This window comes from Passer domesticus, chromosome 1 (genome assembly GCF_036417665.1).
Source record: "Passer domesticus isolate bPasDom1 chromosome 1, bPasDom1.hap1, whole genome shotgun sequence".
NCBI lineage: Eukaryota > Metazoa > Chordata > Aves > Passeriformes > Passeridae > Passer > Passer domesticus.
The window spans coordinates 449,699-463,546 of NC_087474.1; the positions used below are offsets into that span (position 1 = coordinate 449,699).

The 13,848-nt window shown below is 70.6% G+C and overlaps 1 protein-coding gene and 1 pseudogene across 1 annotated transcript; both read right to left on the reverse strand.

Annotated features, from left to right (window-relative positions):
- Positions 1-1,129: 1,129 nt before the first annotated feature.
- On the reverse strand, positions 1,130-5,670 carry LOC135286668 (zinc finger protein 316-like). The gene is made up of 5 exons (XM_064399791.1): positions 5,538-5,670; positions 5,282-5,417; positions 4,637-4,732; positions 3,526-4,440; positions 1,130-1,227 (listed from the first exon to the last, which is right to left on the reverse strand). Exons 1-5 carry the CDS (start codon positions 5,544-5,546, stop codon positions 1,130-1,132), a joined length of 1,254 nt encoding a protein of 417 aa, XP_064255861.1. The 5' UTR covers positions 5,547-5,670.
- Positions 5,671-6,254: 584 nt separating this feature from the next.
- LOC135296899 (zinc finger protein 135-like) lies at positions 6,255-12,623 on the reverse strand (annotated as a pseudogene).
- Positions 12,624-13,848: the final 1,225 nt, after the last annotated feature.

The window sequence follows — 13,848 nt, forward strand, 5'->3', positions numbered from 1 at the left end:
ATGGGCCACTTCCCACTCAAACCCTGTGCCATTCCCAACCCATTCCTGGGTGGGAGCATTCCAAAATGTGCCATTCCCAATCCATTCCTGGGTGGGATCATCCCAAAATGTGCCATTCCCAACCCATTCCTGGGTGGGATCATCCCAAAATGTGCCATTCCCATTCCCATTCCCATTCCCGGGCAGGAGCAATCCAAAATGTGCCATTCCCATTCCCACTCCCAGGCAGGAGCTCCCAGAAGGGCCCCGAGCCCTCAGGGACCTTTGGACCCTGCCCTGGAAGCTTTTGCTGCCCCTCCAGCTCCAAAGGGGGGATGCCCTGCTCCTCCCAGGGCTCCTGCTCCCGTTTCCTGCAGTCTGGAATCTCAGCTGCTCCCCCAAAATCCCTCAAGGCCCTGTGATCCCTCAGATCCGCTGAAATCCAGGAGCAGCTCCCAGCCAGGTGCCAGAACTGCCAGAAATGGGTAAAACCGAAACCCCTTGGGCCAAGGGAGCAGAATTCCTGCTTCTTTGCGCCCCCCTGGCCTTCAGGAGTTCTGCTCCCTGGTTTTTGGCAGCACAGCTGCTGTTTCCCAAAGCTGGGACTGCCTTGGCAAAGCTGCTGCGGGGGCAGAGGCGCCGAGTGACCCCCGGGGATCCGGGAAAGGAGGGAATGTCCTGGGACCTGCTCCCCCCCGGGCAGCCTGGGGGTCCCGGGTGCCAGAGCCCCCCCGGTCCCGCAGGAGCCACGTCCAGCCTCTCCCTCCCTGCGGGGCCCAGCCCCAGGATGGAATTCCCACATTTTCTGGCACTGAGGAGATCCTGCCCCAGCTCCAGGGGTGGAATTCCCATCTCTTTTGGCGCTAAGGAGATCCAGCCCAGCCCCAGGAATGGAATTCCCATATTTTCTGGCGCTAAGGAGATCCAGCCCCAGCTCCAGGAGTGGAATTCCCATATTTTCTGGTGCTAAGAAGATCCAGCCCCGTTCCAGGAGAGGAATTCCATATTTTTTTGGCACTAAGGAGATCTAGCCCCGTTCCAGGAACAGAATTCCATATTTTCTGGCACTAAGGAGATCCAGCCCCAGCTCCAGGATGGAATTCCCATATTTTCTGGCACTGAGCAGATCCAGCCCCACAAGCTCACGTCCTTAGGGCACCTCAGCGTCCCCGCCCCCCGCGCGCTCCCGGCTCCGCTCTAATTTCAGGAATTTAGTTGGGAGAACGGCTCCCGGCCTCGTGATCTGGTCTGAAAGGGGAAAGTGGAACAGGAAAATTGGGGGATGTTCCTGGGGCCGGCGCGGCGCCTCCCGCCCCGATCCGCGGCTCCTCCACGTGCGCCCCGGGCACGTTGAGCGGGGACAGCCCAAGAACGGCACCGGCGCCGTCACAGCCGGGGGTGGCACCGAGGTGACAGGGTGACACCGCCGGGCCGCCAACGGAACGCTGGCAGCGGCCCCAGGCGGGGTTTGGGAATGTTTGGGGAATATTCCTCCTGGAAAGGGCCGCCCAGCCCTGCGGGTCCAACCTGTGGCACCGGGGACGGCGGCGGTGGTGGCCCTGGGGACAGGCGGCCACCGGGGGGTCCCATCCCGGTTTCCCCAGCCGTGCCCCCCCCTCGCTGTGCGGAGCCGGTCCCCATTCCCGCGGCAACGCCACCATCCGTCCCGCTCGGTGACATCGGGGGACATTCCCAGCGCTGCCCGGGGCCGGCAGGGACCGGGGGCAGCTCTGGGGCTGCGGGAGCCCCCCGGGGATGGGGACCCCCCCCCCCCACCCCGAGCCTCATTTGCATTTTTTACTCATTTGCACATTAACTCCGATTTTTGGTGATTGTTTATTTAGGGGAGGGGGACACCGGGGGCACACGTGGTGGCTCCTGCTGTCACAAGAGCCGTGTCATGGTTCTGTCACCACAAAGAGCCCAGAGGAGCCTCCTCCCTCCCTCCCTTCCTCTTCCTCCCTCCCTCCCTTCCTCTTCCTCCCTCCCTCCCTCTTCCTCCCTCCCTGCCCTTCCTCCTCATTAAAGGGAATAAATAGAATGGAAATAAATAGAATTAAATGGAATAGGAAGAACATAATGGAGCAAGAGAACTGGACTAAGCAGAAGATAACAACTGGAACAACTTAAATAGAATAAAATGAAACAGAAAGGATAATGAATGACATAGAAAAAATAAAATAAATAGATTTAAAGGAACTTCTGGCTTTGAATACGAACACGGGCAGGGCACTGGTGGGAGTGGGAAATGCCCCTGAGGGACATCCCAGGATCCAAAGGTACTTCAGAATCTGAAGAGAACACGGAGAATCATCCCAGAGGGATTTTCCAAGGTCCGAAGACACTTTGAGGCCCCAGGGGACACAGAGAAGCATCCCCGGGGGATTTCCCAGGGTCTGGGGGAACTGGGAAGCACCGGAGGACATCCCGAGGTCCAACGGGACACGGGAAGCGTCCTGGAGACTTTCCGAGGTGCGAAAGGCACATGGAGCAACGTCCCAGAGGGACTTCCCAGGGTCCAGGGGGACATGGGGAACACCCCGGATACTTGAAGTTCCAAAGGGAACCGGAGACACATCCTGGAGGGACTGCCCGAGGTCTGAAGGGACACGGAGAAGTCCCTGGGTTCCAGAAGCCTCCAGGTGGCCCCGGGGGTGGCCGCGGCACCGGCGAGGTCACATCCAGGAGCACCGGGTGACCGCGGCTAGCGCCGGTGACCCGCCGGGAGCTCCCTGTCCCCGAGGGGCTCCCCAGCCCCGAGCAGGGCCCTGGGCTCCAGGGGGGCCCTGTCCCCAGGCACGGCCCCATCCCTGCGGGGCTGCCTCTCAGGGAGCAGGGCCCCATGCCCACGGGGGTCCCTGTCCCTGAGTGAGTCCCCATCCCCATAGGGCTCCCTATTCTTATCCCTGTCCCTGAACGAGTCCCCATGCCCACGGAGGTCCCTGTCTCTGCCCCTGAGCGGGACCCCGTCCCCACGGGGGTCCCTGTCCCTGTCCCTGGGTGAGTCTCTGTCCCCACAAGGCTCCCTATTCTTATCCCTGTCCCTGAGCGAGTCCCCATGCCCATCCCTATCCCTGAGCGAGTCCTCGTTCCCACGGGGGTCCCTATCCCTGTCCCTGAGCGGGTTCCTGTCGCTGTCCCCATCCCCGCGGGGGTCCCTGTCCCCACGGGGGTCCCTGCCCCTCTCCCTGTCCCTGTCCCCGCGGTGTTCCCTGTCCCTGTCGCTGTCCACGTGGGGTTCCCTGTCCCCACAGGGTTCCCTGTCCCCGTCCCTGTCCCTATCCCTGTCCCCACAGGGTTCCCAGTCCCTGTCCCTGTCCGTGTCCCCGTCCCTGTCCCTATCCCTGTCCCCACAGGGTTCCCAGTCCCTGTCCATGTTCCTGTCCCTGTCGCTGTCCTCGCGGTGTTCCCTGTCCCTATCCCTGTCCCCGCAGGGTTCCCCTTCCGTGTCCCTGTCCCCGCAGGGTTCCCTGTCCCTGTCCCCGCGGGGTTCCCTGTCCCTATCCCTGTCCTCGCGGTGTTCCCTGTCCCTATCCCTGTCCCCACAGGGTTCCCAGTCCCTGTCCCTGTCCCTGTCCGTGTCCCCGTCCCTGTCCCTATCCCTGTCCCCGCGGGGTTCCCCGTCCCTGTCCCTATCCCTGTCCCCGCAGGGTTCCCCTTCCGTGTCCCTGTCCCCGCAGGGTTCCCTGTCCCTGTCCCCGCAGGGTTCCCTGTCCCTATCCCTGTCCCCGCGGGGTTCCCTGTCCCTATCCCTGTCCCCGCAGGGTTCCCTGTCCCTGTCCCCGCGGGGTTCCCTGTCGCCGTCCCCGTCCCGGTCCCCGCGGGGCGGGCCGTGCCGCCGTGTCCCGCGGTGGCAGCAGAGGCCGCGGCGGGCTCCGGGGAAGGGGCGGCGGCCCGAGTGCGCCCGGCGGTGCAGCCAGAGGTGCCCGCGGTGCGGGAACACGCGCCCGCACTCGGGGCACGGGTGGGCGCGGTGGCTGCGCAGGTGCAGCTCCAGGCTCTCCCTCCAGCTGAAGCGGCTCCCGCAGCTGCCGCACACGAAGGGCCGCTCCTCGGCCGGCCCCGCCGCGCCCCGCTGCTCCCGCGGGTCCCGGGGGTGCCGGGGGCCCGGGGGCCGCGGGCGGTGCGTGTCGCGGTGCCGCAGCAGGTCCCCGCGCAGGCAGAAGCCGCGGCCGCACTCGGCGCAGCCGTGCCGGGCGCGGTTCCCCCGCCGCAGCTTCTTGTGCGCCAGCAGGCTGCGGCGGTGCCGGAAGGACCGGCCGCAGGTGCCGCACAGGTACGGCCGGCCCGGCGCCGCCTCGGGCCCCGGCAGCGGCCCCGGCGCCGCCGGCACCGGCCGGGGGACGGGCCCGGTGCGGCCCCGCCGCTCGGGGTCACGGCCGCCGGAGCGGGGCACAGCGGAGCCCGGGTCACGGCGTCCCCCGGTGTCGTCCTTGCTGTCTGAGCCGCTCCAGGCACCTGCTGGGAACACAGCGTCACCGTGGGACCGTCCCGGCCCCACGACCACCGCTGCGACCCCGTGGGGACCCCCAGCCCAGCCCGGCCCGGCCCGGCCCAGCCCAGCCCAGCCCAGCCCAGCCCAGGGGTGGTTTACACACAGGGCAGCCCCTCGTCCCCCGGCCCCCAGGGGTCCCCGCGGGTGTCCCCGGTCACTCACAGCTGTCGCTGGTGTCGCTATCTCCGCTGTGCCCCCCAGCGCAGGGAACCCCCCCGTGCGACTCCTCCTTCATGGCGGGGAGCTTGGAGCTGGGGTCTGTGGGGGACAGAGGACCCCCAGTGCCCCCCGGAGGGTCAGGGTCACCGGGACCCTCACCAGGCCGGGCCGGGGTGCCCGGGGCTGTTACTGCCCACAGCCGGGACCCGCCCGAGCCCGCCCTGCATGCACGCAGAGACGGGCTGAGCCCTAAGGGGCCACGGGCTGCAGACCCCGCTCGGCCTCCGGACCCCAGCTCGGCCTCCGGACCCCCAGCTCGGCCTCCAGACCCCCAGCTCGGCCTCGGAACCCCCGCCGTGCACCCAGACCCCAGCTGAGCCTGAGACCCCCGGCTCAGCCTCTGAACCCCCAGCTCAGCCTTCAACTGTGTCCCCAGTCCCGTGGCACCCCCAGCCCTGGGCCCCCCAGCCCTGGCCACCCCAAGCCCCACAGCACCCCCACAACCATGGCACCCCCAGCCCGTGACACCCCCAGCCCCTGGGCACCCCGAGCCCTGGGCACCCCCTGCCCTGGGCACCCCCTGCCCTGTGGCACCCCCAGCCCATGGCACCCCGGTCCCCTGGGCAGCCCCAGGGCCCCGTCCCTCACCCAGGCTGGCCACCAGCTCGTAGTTGTCGCCCATGACCTCCCGGTGCAGCGCCCGCTGCCAGGGCGCCAGCAGCGCCCACTCCTCGGGGGAGAAGTGCACGGCCACCTCCTCGAATGTCACCTCGGGGGACAGCCCCTGGCAGGGACAGCGGGCGCTCAGCGGGGCCCGGGGGGGTGCCCCCAGCCCTCGGCAGGGCCCCCCGGCCCCCCGCCCCGGCGGCCGCCGCGCCCCGAGCCCCGCCCGGCCCGGGCTCACCCGCGGCATGGCCGGGCGGGGCGGCGGCGGAAGGGGCCGGGCCGGGGGAGGCTCCGCCGGGGCCGGGAGCACCGGAACCGGGCGCTGGGGGCACCGGGGGCCCGGGCGAGGGGCGGCTCTGCCGGTGCGTGCGGGGTGCGGCTCCCTCCCCTCCCGGTGCGGCCGCGATCCCGCCCCGCTCGCCCCCCGGCAGCGTCACCCACCCCCCAAACGGGGGGACACGGCCCCCGCCCGAGCCTGCCCCAAAATCCCGAGGAGCCGGGCCCCAAGGGTCCCACACCGGCCCGGGACAGGGACAGCCCCCCACCCCTGTGCCCAGACTGCCAGAACACACCCGGGTGGCACCGGCTGTCCCCTGGCCGGTGGCACGGTGTCTGTGTCCCAGTCTGTCCCCCCCAGTGACAGCCCCAGCGTGAGACCCCCCCCAGTCTGTCCCCAGGGAGCACCGGGGGCGCTGGTGCCACCCCCGAGGATGTGACAGTGACCCGGGAGCTGGCCCGGTGGCCACCCTGATCCTGAGCTCTCACCTGGCGGCCAGGTGGGGTTCGGTGGTGGCAGAGCACATCGGAAGGCTGGCACTGCCACTGGCACTGTCCTGGTGGCCCCTCGGCCATGGGGTCCCAGCCTTTCCCAGGGCTCAGGCCAGTGCTGAGGCTGCAGAGAAACCCCTGTGTCCCCCCCCACCCCAGTCCCAGACAGAGCACCTGGAGCCCCAGAGCCATCAGAAGCTTTTATTTTAAATAACCTCAAAAAATAGAATTGCAGAGAGCAGAGCTGGGGAGGGGGGCTGGAGCGGGACCCCTGCCAGCCGGGGCTCGGGGGTGGCTGTCCCGGTGTCGGTCCCGGTGGAGGATCCCGTTCCCTTTGGGATGAAGCAGTGGCAGCTCCCAGCGGTGTCTGTGGCCACGGCTCTGCCCCAGACCTCTGTCACACCGGGGGGACAGGCAGAGGCCACACAAACCCGGCAAAGCCCCCCGTGCCCCGGAGCCCCCCCCCACCACCACAACTCCAGCTCCAGCTCCAGCCCCGCAGCATCACCCATCCCAAATCCGGAGTATTGAGTCCCAAAGCGCGCAGTTACCCAGAGCAAGCAGAAGCACAAGCTGCCCCCCATCCCCCCGGCTCCGGAGGCTCTCCGGCCCCTCTGGAAGCAGAGCTGAGCCCTTCCAGGCCCTTCTCCTGGCTGTCCTCCAGCGTGCTCCCAACTCCCCCGCGCGGAGCTGCGCCGGCCCCGGTCAGCCCGCGGCAGGGCGGGCCCAGCACGCCCACCCCAGCGTGTCCTTGGGGAATGCCAGCCAGCCCGGAACAGGCTGGAAGGTTCTGGAAGCAGAGCCCCTGAGGGCTCCTCTCGTCCCAAGTCTGGCTCCAGTGGATGCAGCTCCACCGTGCCCAGCTCTGGCTGGTCTGTGTGGCCGGAGCCCACGGCAGATCCGGCTCCAGCGCTGGCTGCTCCAGCCCTTGGGGTCTTCCCGAGCCAGGAATGTGCCATGTCCCAGCCTGGCTCTGCTTTGCCCCACAGCCGCGGCTGGGGGCTCCTCCAAGTCCCAGTGCTGAATCCAGCTGGCAGTGCCACCTTGGCACCGAGCCCTTGGTTTTGTCCCTTTGGCTCTGTCCCCTCGGCTCGGTCCTTTTGGCTCTGTCCCCTCGGCTCTGTCCCCTCGCTTTCCTCCCTGTGTCTCTGTCCCCTCGGCTCCATCTCCTCCAGGCCCACCGCGGGTGCCCCCGGGCGCCGAGGGCCGGTCCTTGCCGGGGTTCCGCTGAGGGGGCTCACAGGCAGCCGGGCGGGGGGTCCTGGTGGGGGGCTCTCAGCGCGGGTGGCAGGCAGCCGGGGCGGTGCCGGGGCTCACAGGCAGCCGGGGCACGGGGCCGGTTTCTCCTCGCCGCACTCGCGCTCCGGCGCTCCCGGCGCTCGCTTCTCCTCGAAGGCGCGGGCGCAGCCGCCGGCCTTGGCCCAGAGCTGCCCGCGGGGCGGCTCAGGAGGGCGGGGGGCCAGGCAGGCGGCGCAGCAGCACGGCGGGGGCAGCCCCGGCGCCCGGGGGCTCGGGCCCCCCCCGGGGCACTTACAGGGGGGCACCGGGGCCGGGGCGGCGGGGCCGGGGGGCGGCTCGTCCTGCATCAGCTGCAGCAGGATGTCGGCGGCGCCCGAGGGGCTGTCGGGGCGCGCCGGGGGCGCCCCGCGGGAGCAGGGCGGCAGCAGCAGCGCGGGGGGCTCGGGGCCCTTGCCCAGCGGGTCCCCGGTGGCGCAGGGCGCGGGCAGGCCGGCGCCGTGGGTGCGGCGGTGCCGCAGCAGGTGAGCCTTCTGGCTGAAGCCCTTGCCGCAGTCGGCGCAGCGGAAGGGCCGCTCCCCGGTGTGCGTCCGCAGGTGCACGGCCAGGTTCACCTTCTGCCGGAAGCGCTTCCCGCACTCGGCGCACGCGTGGGGCCGCTCGGCGCAGCCGTGGGGACACTCGGAGCACGCGTGGGGACACTCGGAGCACGCGTGGGGCTGCTCGGCGCAGCCGTGGGGCCGCTCGCAGGGGTGAGGATGCTCGGCGCAGGCGTGAGGACGCTCAGCACAGGTGTGAGGATGCTCGGCACAGGCGTGAGGACGCTCGGCGCAGGCGTGAGGACGCTCGGCGCAGCCGTGGGGACACTCGGCGCAGCCGTGGGGCTGCTCACACGTGTGGGGCCGCTTGCTGCAGGCGTGGGGCTGCTCGCAGGGGTGGGGACACTCGGCGCAGGCGTGCGGCCGCTCGGCGCAGGGCTGTGGCTGCCCGCAGGCGTGGGGTCGCTCACAGGCGTGGGGATGCTCCGCACAGGCATGGGGGTGCTCCGTACACCCGTGGGGATGCTCCGTACACCCGTGGGGGTGCTCGGCGCAGGCGCGGCGCTGCTCGGTGCAGGTGTGGAGCCGCTCGGCGCAGCCGTGGGGACGCTCGGCACAAGCGTGGGGACGCTCGGCGCAGCCATGGGGACACTTGGCACAGGTGTGCAGCTGCTCGGCACAGCCGTGCGGCCGCTCGCCGCCGCCGCCGTGGCCCGGCCGGAGCCCCCCGTGCTCGGCGCAGGCCTCCCCGCAGAGCGCGCAGGGGAAGGGGCTCCCGGCGGGGTCCAGGGCGCCGGGGGCCTGGCCGGGGGTCCCAGTGTGCACCCGCTGGTGCACCCGCAGGGACAGTTTGCTCTTGAAGCGCTTGGGGCACTCGAGGCAGGTGAAGGGCTGGCGGCCCAGGTGCGTCTTCTGGTGTGCCAGCAGGTTGGGCTTCTGCGCGAAGCGCTTCCCGCACTGGGCGCAGGCGAAGGGGCGCTCGCCCGTGTGCACCCGGTAGTGCGTCACCAGGTTGCCCTTCTGGTTGAAGCGGCGGCCGCAGACGCCGCAGGTGAAGGGCCGCTCACCTGTGTGGATGCGCTGGTGGGTGGCCAGGTTGGTTTTGAGGCTGAAGCGCTTGCCGCAGGTGTCGCAGCGGAAGGGGCCGCGCCCGCCGGGGCTGTGCCCGTGCCGCGGCGGCCGCTCGCACTGCGCCAGGCCCCGCCCGCACTCGGGGCACGGCCAGGGCCGGCCCTCGCCCGCCCGCGCCCCCGGGGGGGAGCCGGGGGGCTGCTCGGCGCCCGGCTCCGCGGGGGGGGGCGCCGGGGCACGGCTTGTGCCCCGCGTGGCTCTTCTGGTGGGCGACGAGGGCGAGCCAGAGCCCGAAGCTGTTCCCGCACTGATTGCAGATGAAGGGCTTTTCCGGGGAGAGCACGCCTTCCCCCGGCCCCGGCTGCGCCCCCAGGGGCCCCAGGATAGGGGGGCCGGCGGCAAAGGGCGCGGCGGGCGCCTCGGGGGGCCGCAGCAGGGGCACCTTGGGGCAGAAGCCGTCGCCGCAGTGGGCGCAGGGGAAGGAGGGCTCACCCGGGGGCGGGGGCGGGAAGCCCTTCTCGGGGCACGGGAACAGCTCGGTGCCCTCGGGGAGCTTCGGGGCGGGCGGGAGCGGGGCGAAGGGGGCGGGGTCCTGCGGGGCGGGCGCGGGGGGCAGCAGGGCGGGCGCGGCCCCGAAGGGCGCGGCGGGGGCCGGGCCGCGCGCGGGGCAGCGGCGCTGGCGGGGGATGTGCGTCTTCTGGTGGGCCTTGAGGGACACCTTGTCCTTGAAGCACTTGTGGCACTGGGCGCAGGGGAAGGGGCGCAGGTCGGTGTGGGTGCTCTGGTGCGTGACCAGGTTGGTTTTCTGGGTGAAGCGCTTGCCGCACTGGGCGCAGGCGAAGGGCCGCTCACCTGTGTGCACCCGGTAGTGCGTCACCAGGTTGGTTTTCTGGTTGAAGCTGCGGCCGCACAGGAAGCAGGAGAAGGGCCGCTCGCCCGTGTGGATGCGCCGGTGCGTGATGAGGTTGGGCTTCTGCCGGAAGCTCTTCCCGCACTCGGGGCACACGAAGGGCGCGTCCTCGGGGCAGCCCCGCGCCGGCGCCCGCGCCCGCGCCTTGCCCTCCTCGGGGTGGGCGCCGTGGATGCGCTGGTGCGCCAGCAGGTTGGCCTTCTGCGAGAAGCTCTTGCCGCACTGGGCGCAGGGGAAGGGCCGCTCGCCCGTGTGCACGCGCCGGTGCGTCAGCAGGTTGGGCCGCTGGCTGAAGCTCTTGCCGCAGTCCCCGCAGCGGAACGGCTTCTCCCCGGTGTGGATGCGCTCGTGCGTCACCAGGCTCTGCTTCTGCCGGAAGCCCTTCCCGCACTGGGCGCAGCGGAAGGGGCCGGGGACGCCCCCCTGGGCCCCCCAGCAGCCGGCGCGGGGGGCAGGGGGGTCCCGGGGGGGCTCGGGGCCGCGCTGCCCGCCGGGGAACCAGCGGCCGGAGCTGCCGCCCGCGGCCGGGAACAGCTCCAGGGAGCCGGCGCCAATCCCGGGCTTCTCCTCGGGCTCCACCTTGCTCACCCGCCCGGGCTCCACTGCACCGGAGAGATCCCGGTGTTATCCCGGCTCCCGGAGGATTCCGGGCTGTCCCGAGTGGGGAGGACCCGGGCCCAGCCCCCCTTTCCTTGTGGGACCCTCACCGCTGAACCACGGGGACATGGGACGCCCCAAAGGGCATCAACTCCCCAAGCCTCTCCTGGCGTGTGACACCCCAAAGGGCCCCCGAACCCCAGTTTGTGACACTGAGGTCTAAAATTGCCCAAACTGGCTCAGAGTGGCAAAAACTGGTCTAAAATGGCCAAAACTGCCTCTCAAAACTGGCCCACAACGGGCACGAATTAGCTCAGAATTACCACAAATTGGTCATGAACAGCTGTGAGCTGGCCCGGGATGGCCCAAAATGGCTGAAAACTGGCCCAAAATGGCTGAAAAAGGCCTTTAAACCGGCTCAGAACAGCCCCCAGCTGGCCCCAAACCGGCCCAGAATACCCCCAAAGAATCCCAGCCCGCCTTTTCCCCCGAGCCCCCGCTCCCAGTGCTCCCCCAGTCCCACGGGTCCCGACTCACCGGCGCAGGGGCTGCCCAGGGCCTTGGAGTCCTCCGGGCCCGTCCGCGCGGCTCCGAAGGGCTCCTCCGGCGGCTTCATCCCGAACAAACCCCCCGGCTTGAAGAAGCGGTACCCTGCGGGAGCACGGGCACCGCAGTCGGCACCACGGGCACGGCTGGCACCGAGCTGCTCCCGGAGAGCCGCGCTCTGGCACGGGGAGCTCCTCGAGAGCCAGGCTCCAGGTGAGCTGGGGCCGTCCCGGGCTCTCGGGGGTTTTCCTGCAGCCTCTCCCATCGCCGGGAATCCCCAGAACGCTTTCATCATCCCAGTTCAAAGTCCCCACAAAAATGCACCGTGTGGAAAATCCCCTCACCTGTGCAGGGGTCCGAGGGGATCTCGGCGCCGACGGCATCCAGCTGGGCTCCGGCCCGCGGCGCCGGGCTCAGCCGGGAATACGGCAGCAGATCCAGGGCGTGGGCGGGCTGGGGAGGGGGCAGCGGCTCAGCGGCATTTTGGGGTCATTTTGGGATGTTTGGGGACCTTTCCCTGGCTTTGGCCACGGGCCAAGGACAGGGATCGTGCCCCTACTCCTGCATCCCAAACGCGAGGTTCCTTGCTGCAGGATGGAGCCCCCATCCCTGCCCCCCAAACCAGACCCCCGCTCCCCAAATTACATCCCCATCCCCCCCAAACCAAATCCCCGCTTCCCCAGCAGCTCCCTCCTCCCCAAACAAGATTCCTGCTCCCCCAAACGAGATGTCCAACCCTGCTCCTCCAGACCAGACCCCTGCCCCCAAACCAGGTCCCTGTCCCCCCCATCCCACTGCCCACCCCCCAAACCAGCTCCGTGTCCAGCCAGGACCCGCACCGAGGCAGGAACCTTTCCCGAGGAGCCGGTCCCGCTTTTCTGGGGACACTGAACCCCCCAGGTCCCCCGTGCCCTCCCGGACCCCCCTCGTGTCCCCAAGCCCCCCCAGCCCGGTGGAGGCAGAGCTGGGGGGTGCGCCCCCCCCCCGCGCTCCGGGACTTCCCAATGCGCCGATTTCCCGAAAAAACTCCTGGGGAGCTCGTGGGGTTGAAGAAAAAAATCACCAGAAAAGCCCCCGGGGCCGGGAATCCCCCCAGGAACCCCCCAGGGCCGCGGGCGGCGGAGGAGCGGGGATCCCCCGGGGGATCCCCCGGAACCCCCGCGTACCTGGGGCGCGCCCCCCGCCGACATCGCTGTCCCGGGCCCTTCCCGGGCGGTCCCGGGCCCTTCCCGAGCCCTTCCCGGGCCCTTCCCGCGGCTCCCGGCTCGCTCCGGCCTCTGCCCGGCCCTTTCCTGGTCTCCTTCCGCCACCGAGTCCCTCAAATGGCCGCGGCGGGGTCCTGGGAGAGCGGGAGAGCCGGGATGAGAGCGGGGCGGGGAGGGGGCGGCGGGGAGCGGGGAGGGGGCGGCGGGGAGCGCGGCGGGCCCGCAGCGGCGGCCTCGGCCTCCTCCTCCTCCTCCTCCTCCTCCCCCCGGAATTTGGGGTGCGGAAGGCGCCGAGCGGGGCCGGATCCGGCTGTGAGCGGCGAGAGCCGGGAGCGCTGGGAGTTGTAGTTCGGGATGGGATGGGATGGGATGGAACGGGATAGTGGGATGGGATGGGATGGGATGGGAATAGGAATGGGATGGGATGGGGATGGAGATGGGAATAGGAATGGGATGGGATGGGATGGGATGGGATGGGATGGGATGGGATGGGAATGGGAATGGGGATGGGATGGGAGCGGCAGCTGGGAGCAGGGAATGGCCCTGGCATGGCATCGGCTCGTCCACCCGGGCACGGCCCCAGGAGCCGGGAATAGCCCCGGGAGCCGGGAATGCGGGAATACCCTCGGGAGCTGGGACCGGCCCCGGGAGCCGGGAATACTCCCGGATGCCAGGAATGCGGGAATACCCTCGGGAGCTGGGAACGGCCCCGGTACAGCAGCGCCTGGAGAACCGGGAATAGCCCCGGGGGCCGGGAATAGCTCCGGCACGGCCCCGCCTTGGCAGTCAGGAATAGCCCTGGGGCCCGGGAGGAGCCCCGGCGTGGAATCACCTCATCGGCCGGGAGCAGCCCCGGGAGTCAGGAATAGCCCCGGGACCGGGAGCAGCCCCGGGGCCACCGGGCCCGGCGGCTCCCGGCGATCCCGGCTGTCCCCGGAGCCGGCCGCGCTCGGGGGGCTCGCAGTGACCCCCGCGCTCCCCGGCCCCGGCTCCCTCCCGCGGGAGCCCCGGACCCGCCGCAGCCACGGGCGGCCCCCCTCGCGCCTCCAGCAGCTCCCGAGACCCCCGAGCGCAGCCCGAGACCCCCGTGCCCCCCCAGACCCGCCCCGAGCCCCCCGACCCCCCCCGGGCCACGTGACCGCGACCCCCGGGACCCTCCCGGGAAACTCACGGGCGGCCGCTGCCCCGCGGCGCGCTGACGTCACGCGCGCGGTGACGTCAGCGCGCTCGGTGACGTAATGGTGTCAGCCGCGGCCGCGCCCCGTTCCGGGTCGGGGGGCGGGGCCCGGGGCAGCGCCCCCTAGCGGCGCCGCGGGACAGCGCAGCCGCCAGGGGATGGAAGGGGCCGGAGAGACCCCGCCCCCCAGGGTACCCCAGTGTCCCCCCACTGTCCCTTAGTGCCCCCCAGTACAGCCCCAGTGTCCCCCAGTGTCCCCCCGTGTGCCCCAGTATAGCCCCAGTGTCCCCCAGTGTGCCCAGTGTCCCCCCGTGTGCCCCAGTATAGCCCCAGTGTCCCCCAGTACAGCCCCAGTGTGCCCAGTGTCCCCCCGTGTGCCCCAGTACAGCCCCAGTGTCCTCCCGTGTGCCCCAGTACAGCCCCAGTGTCCTCCAGTACAGCCCCAGTGTCCTCCTAGGGTCCCCCCACTGTCCCTTAGTGCCCTCCAGTACAGCCCCAGT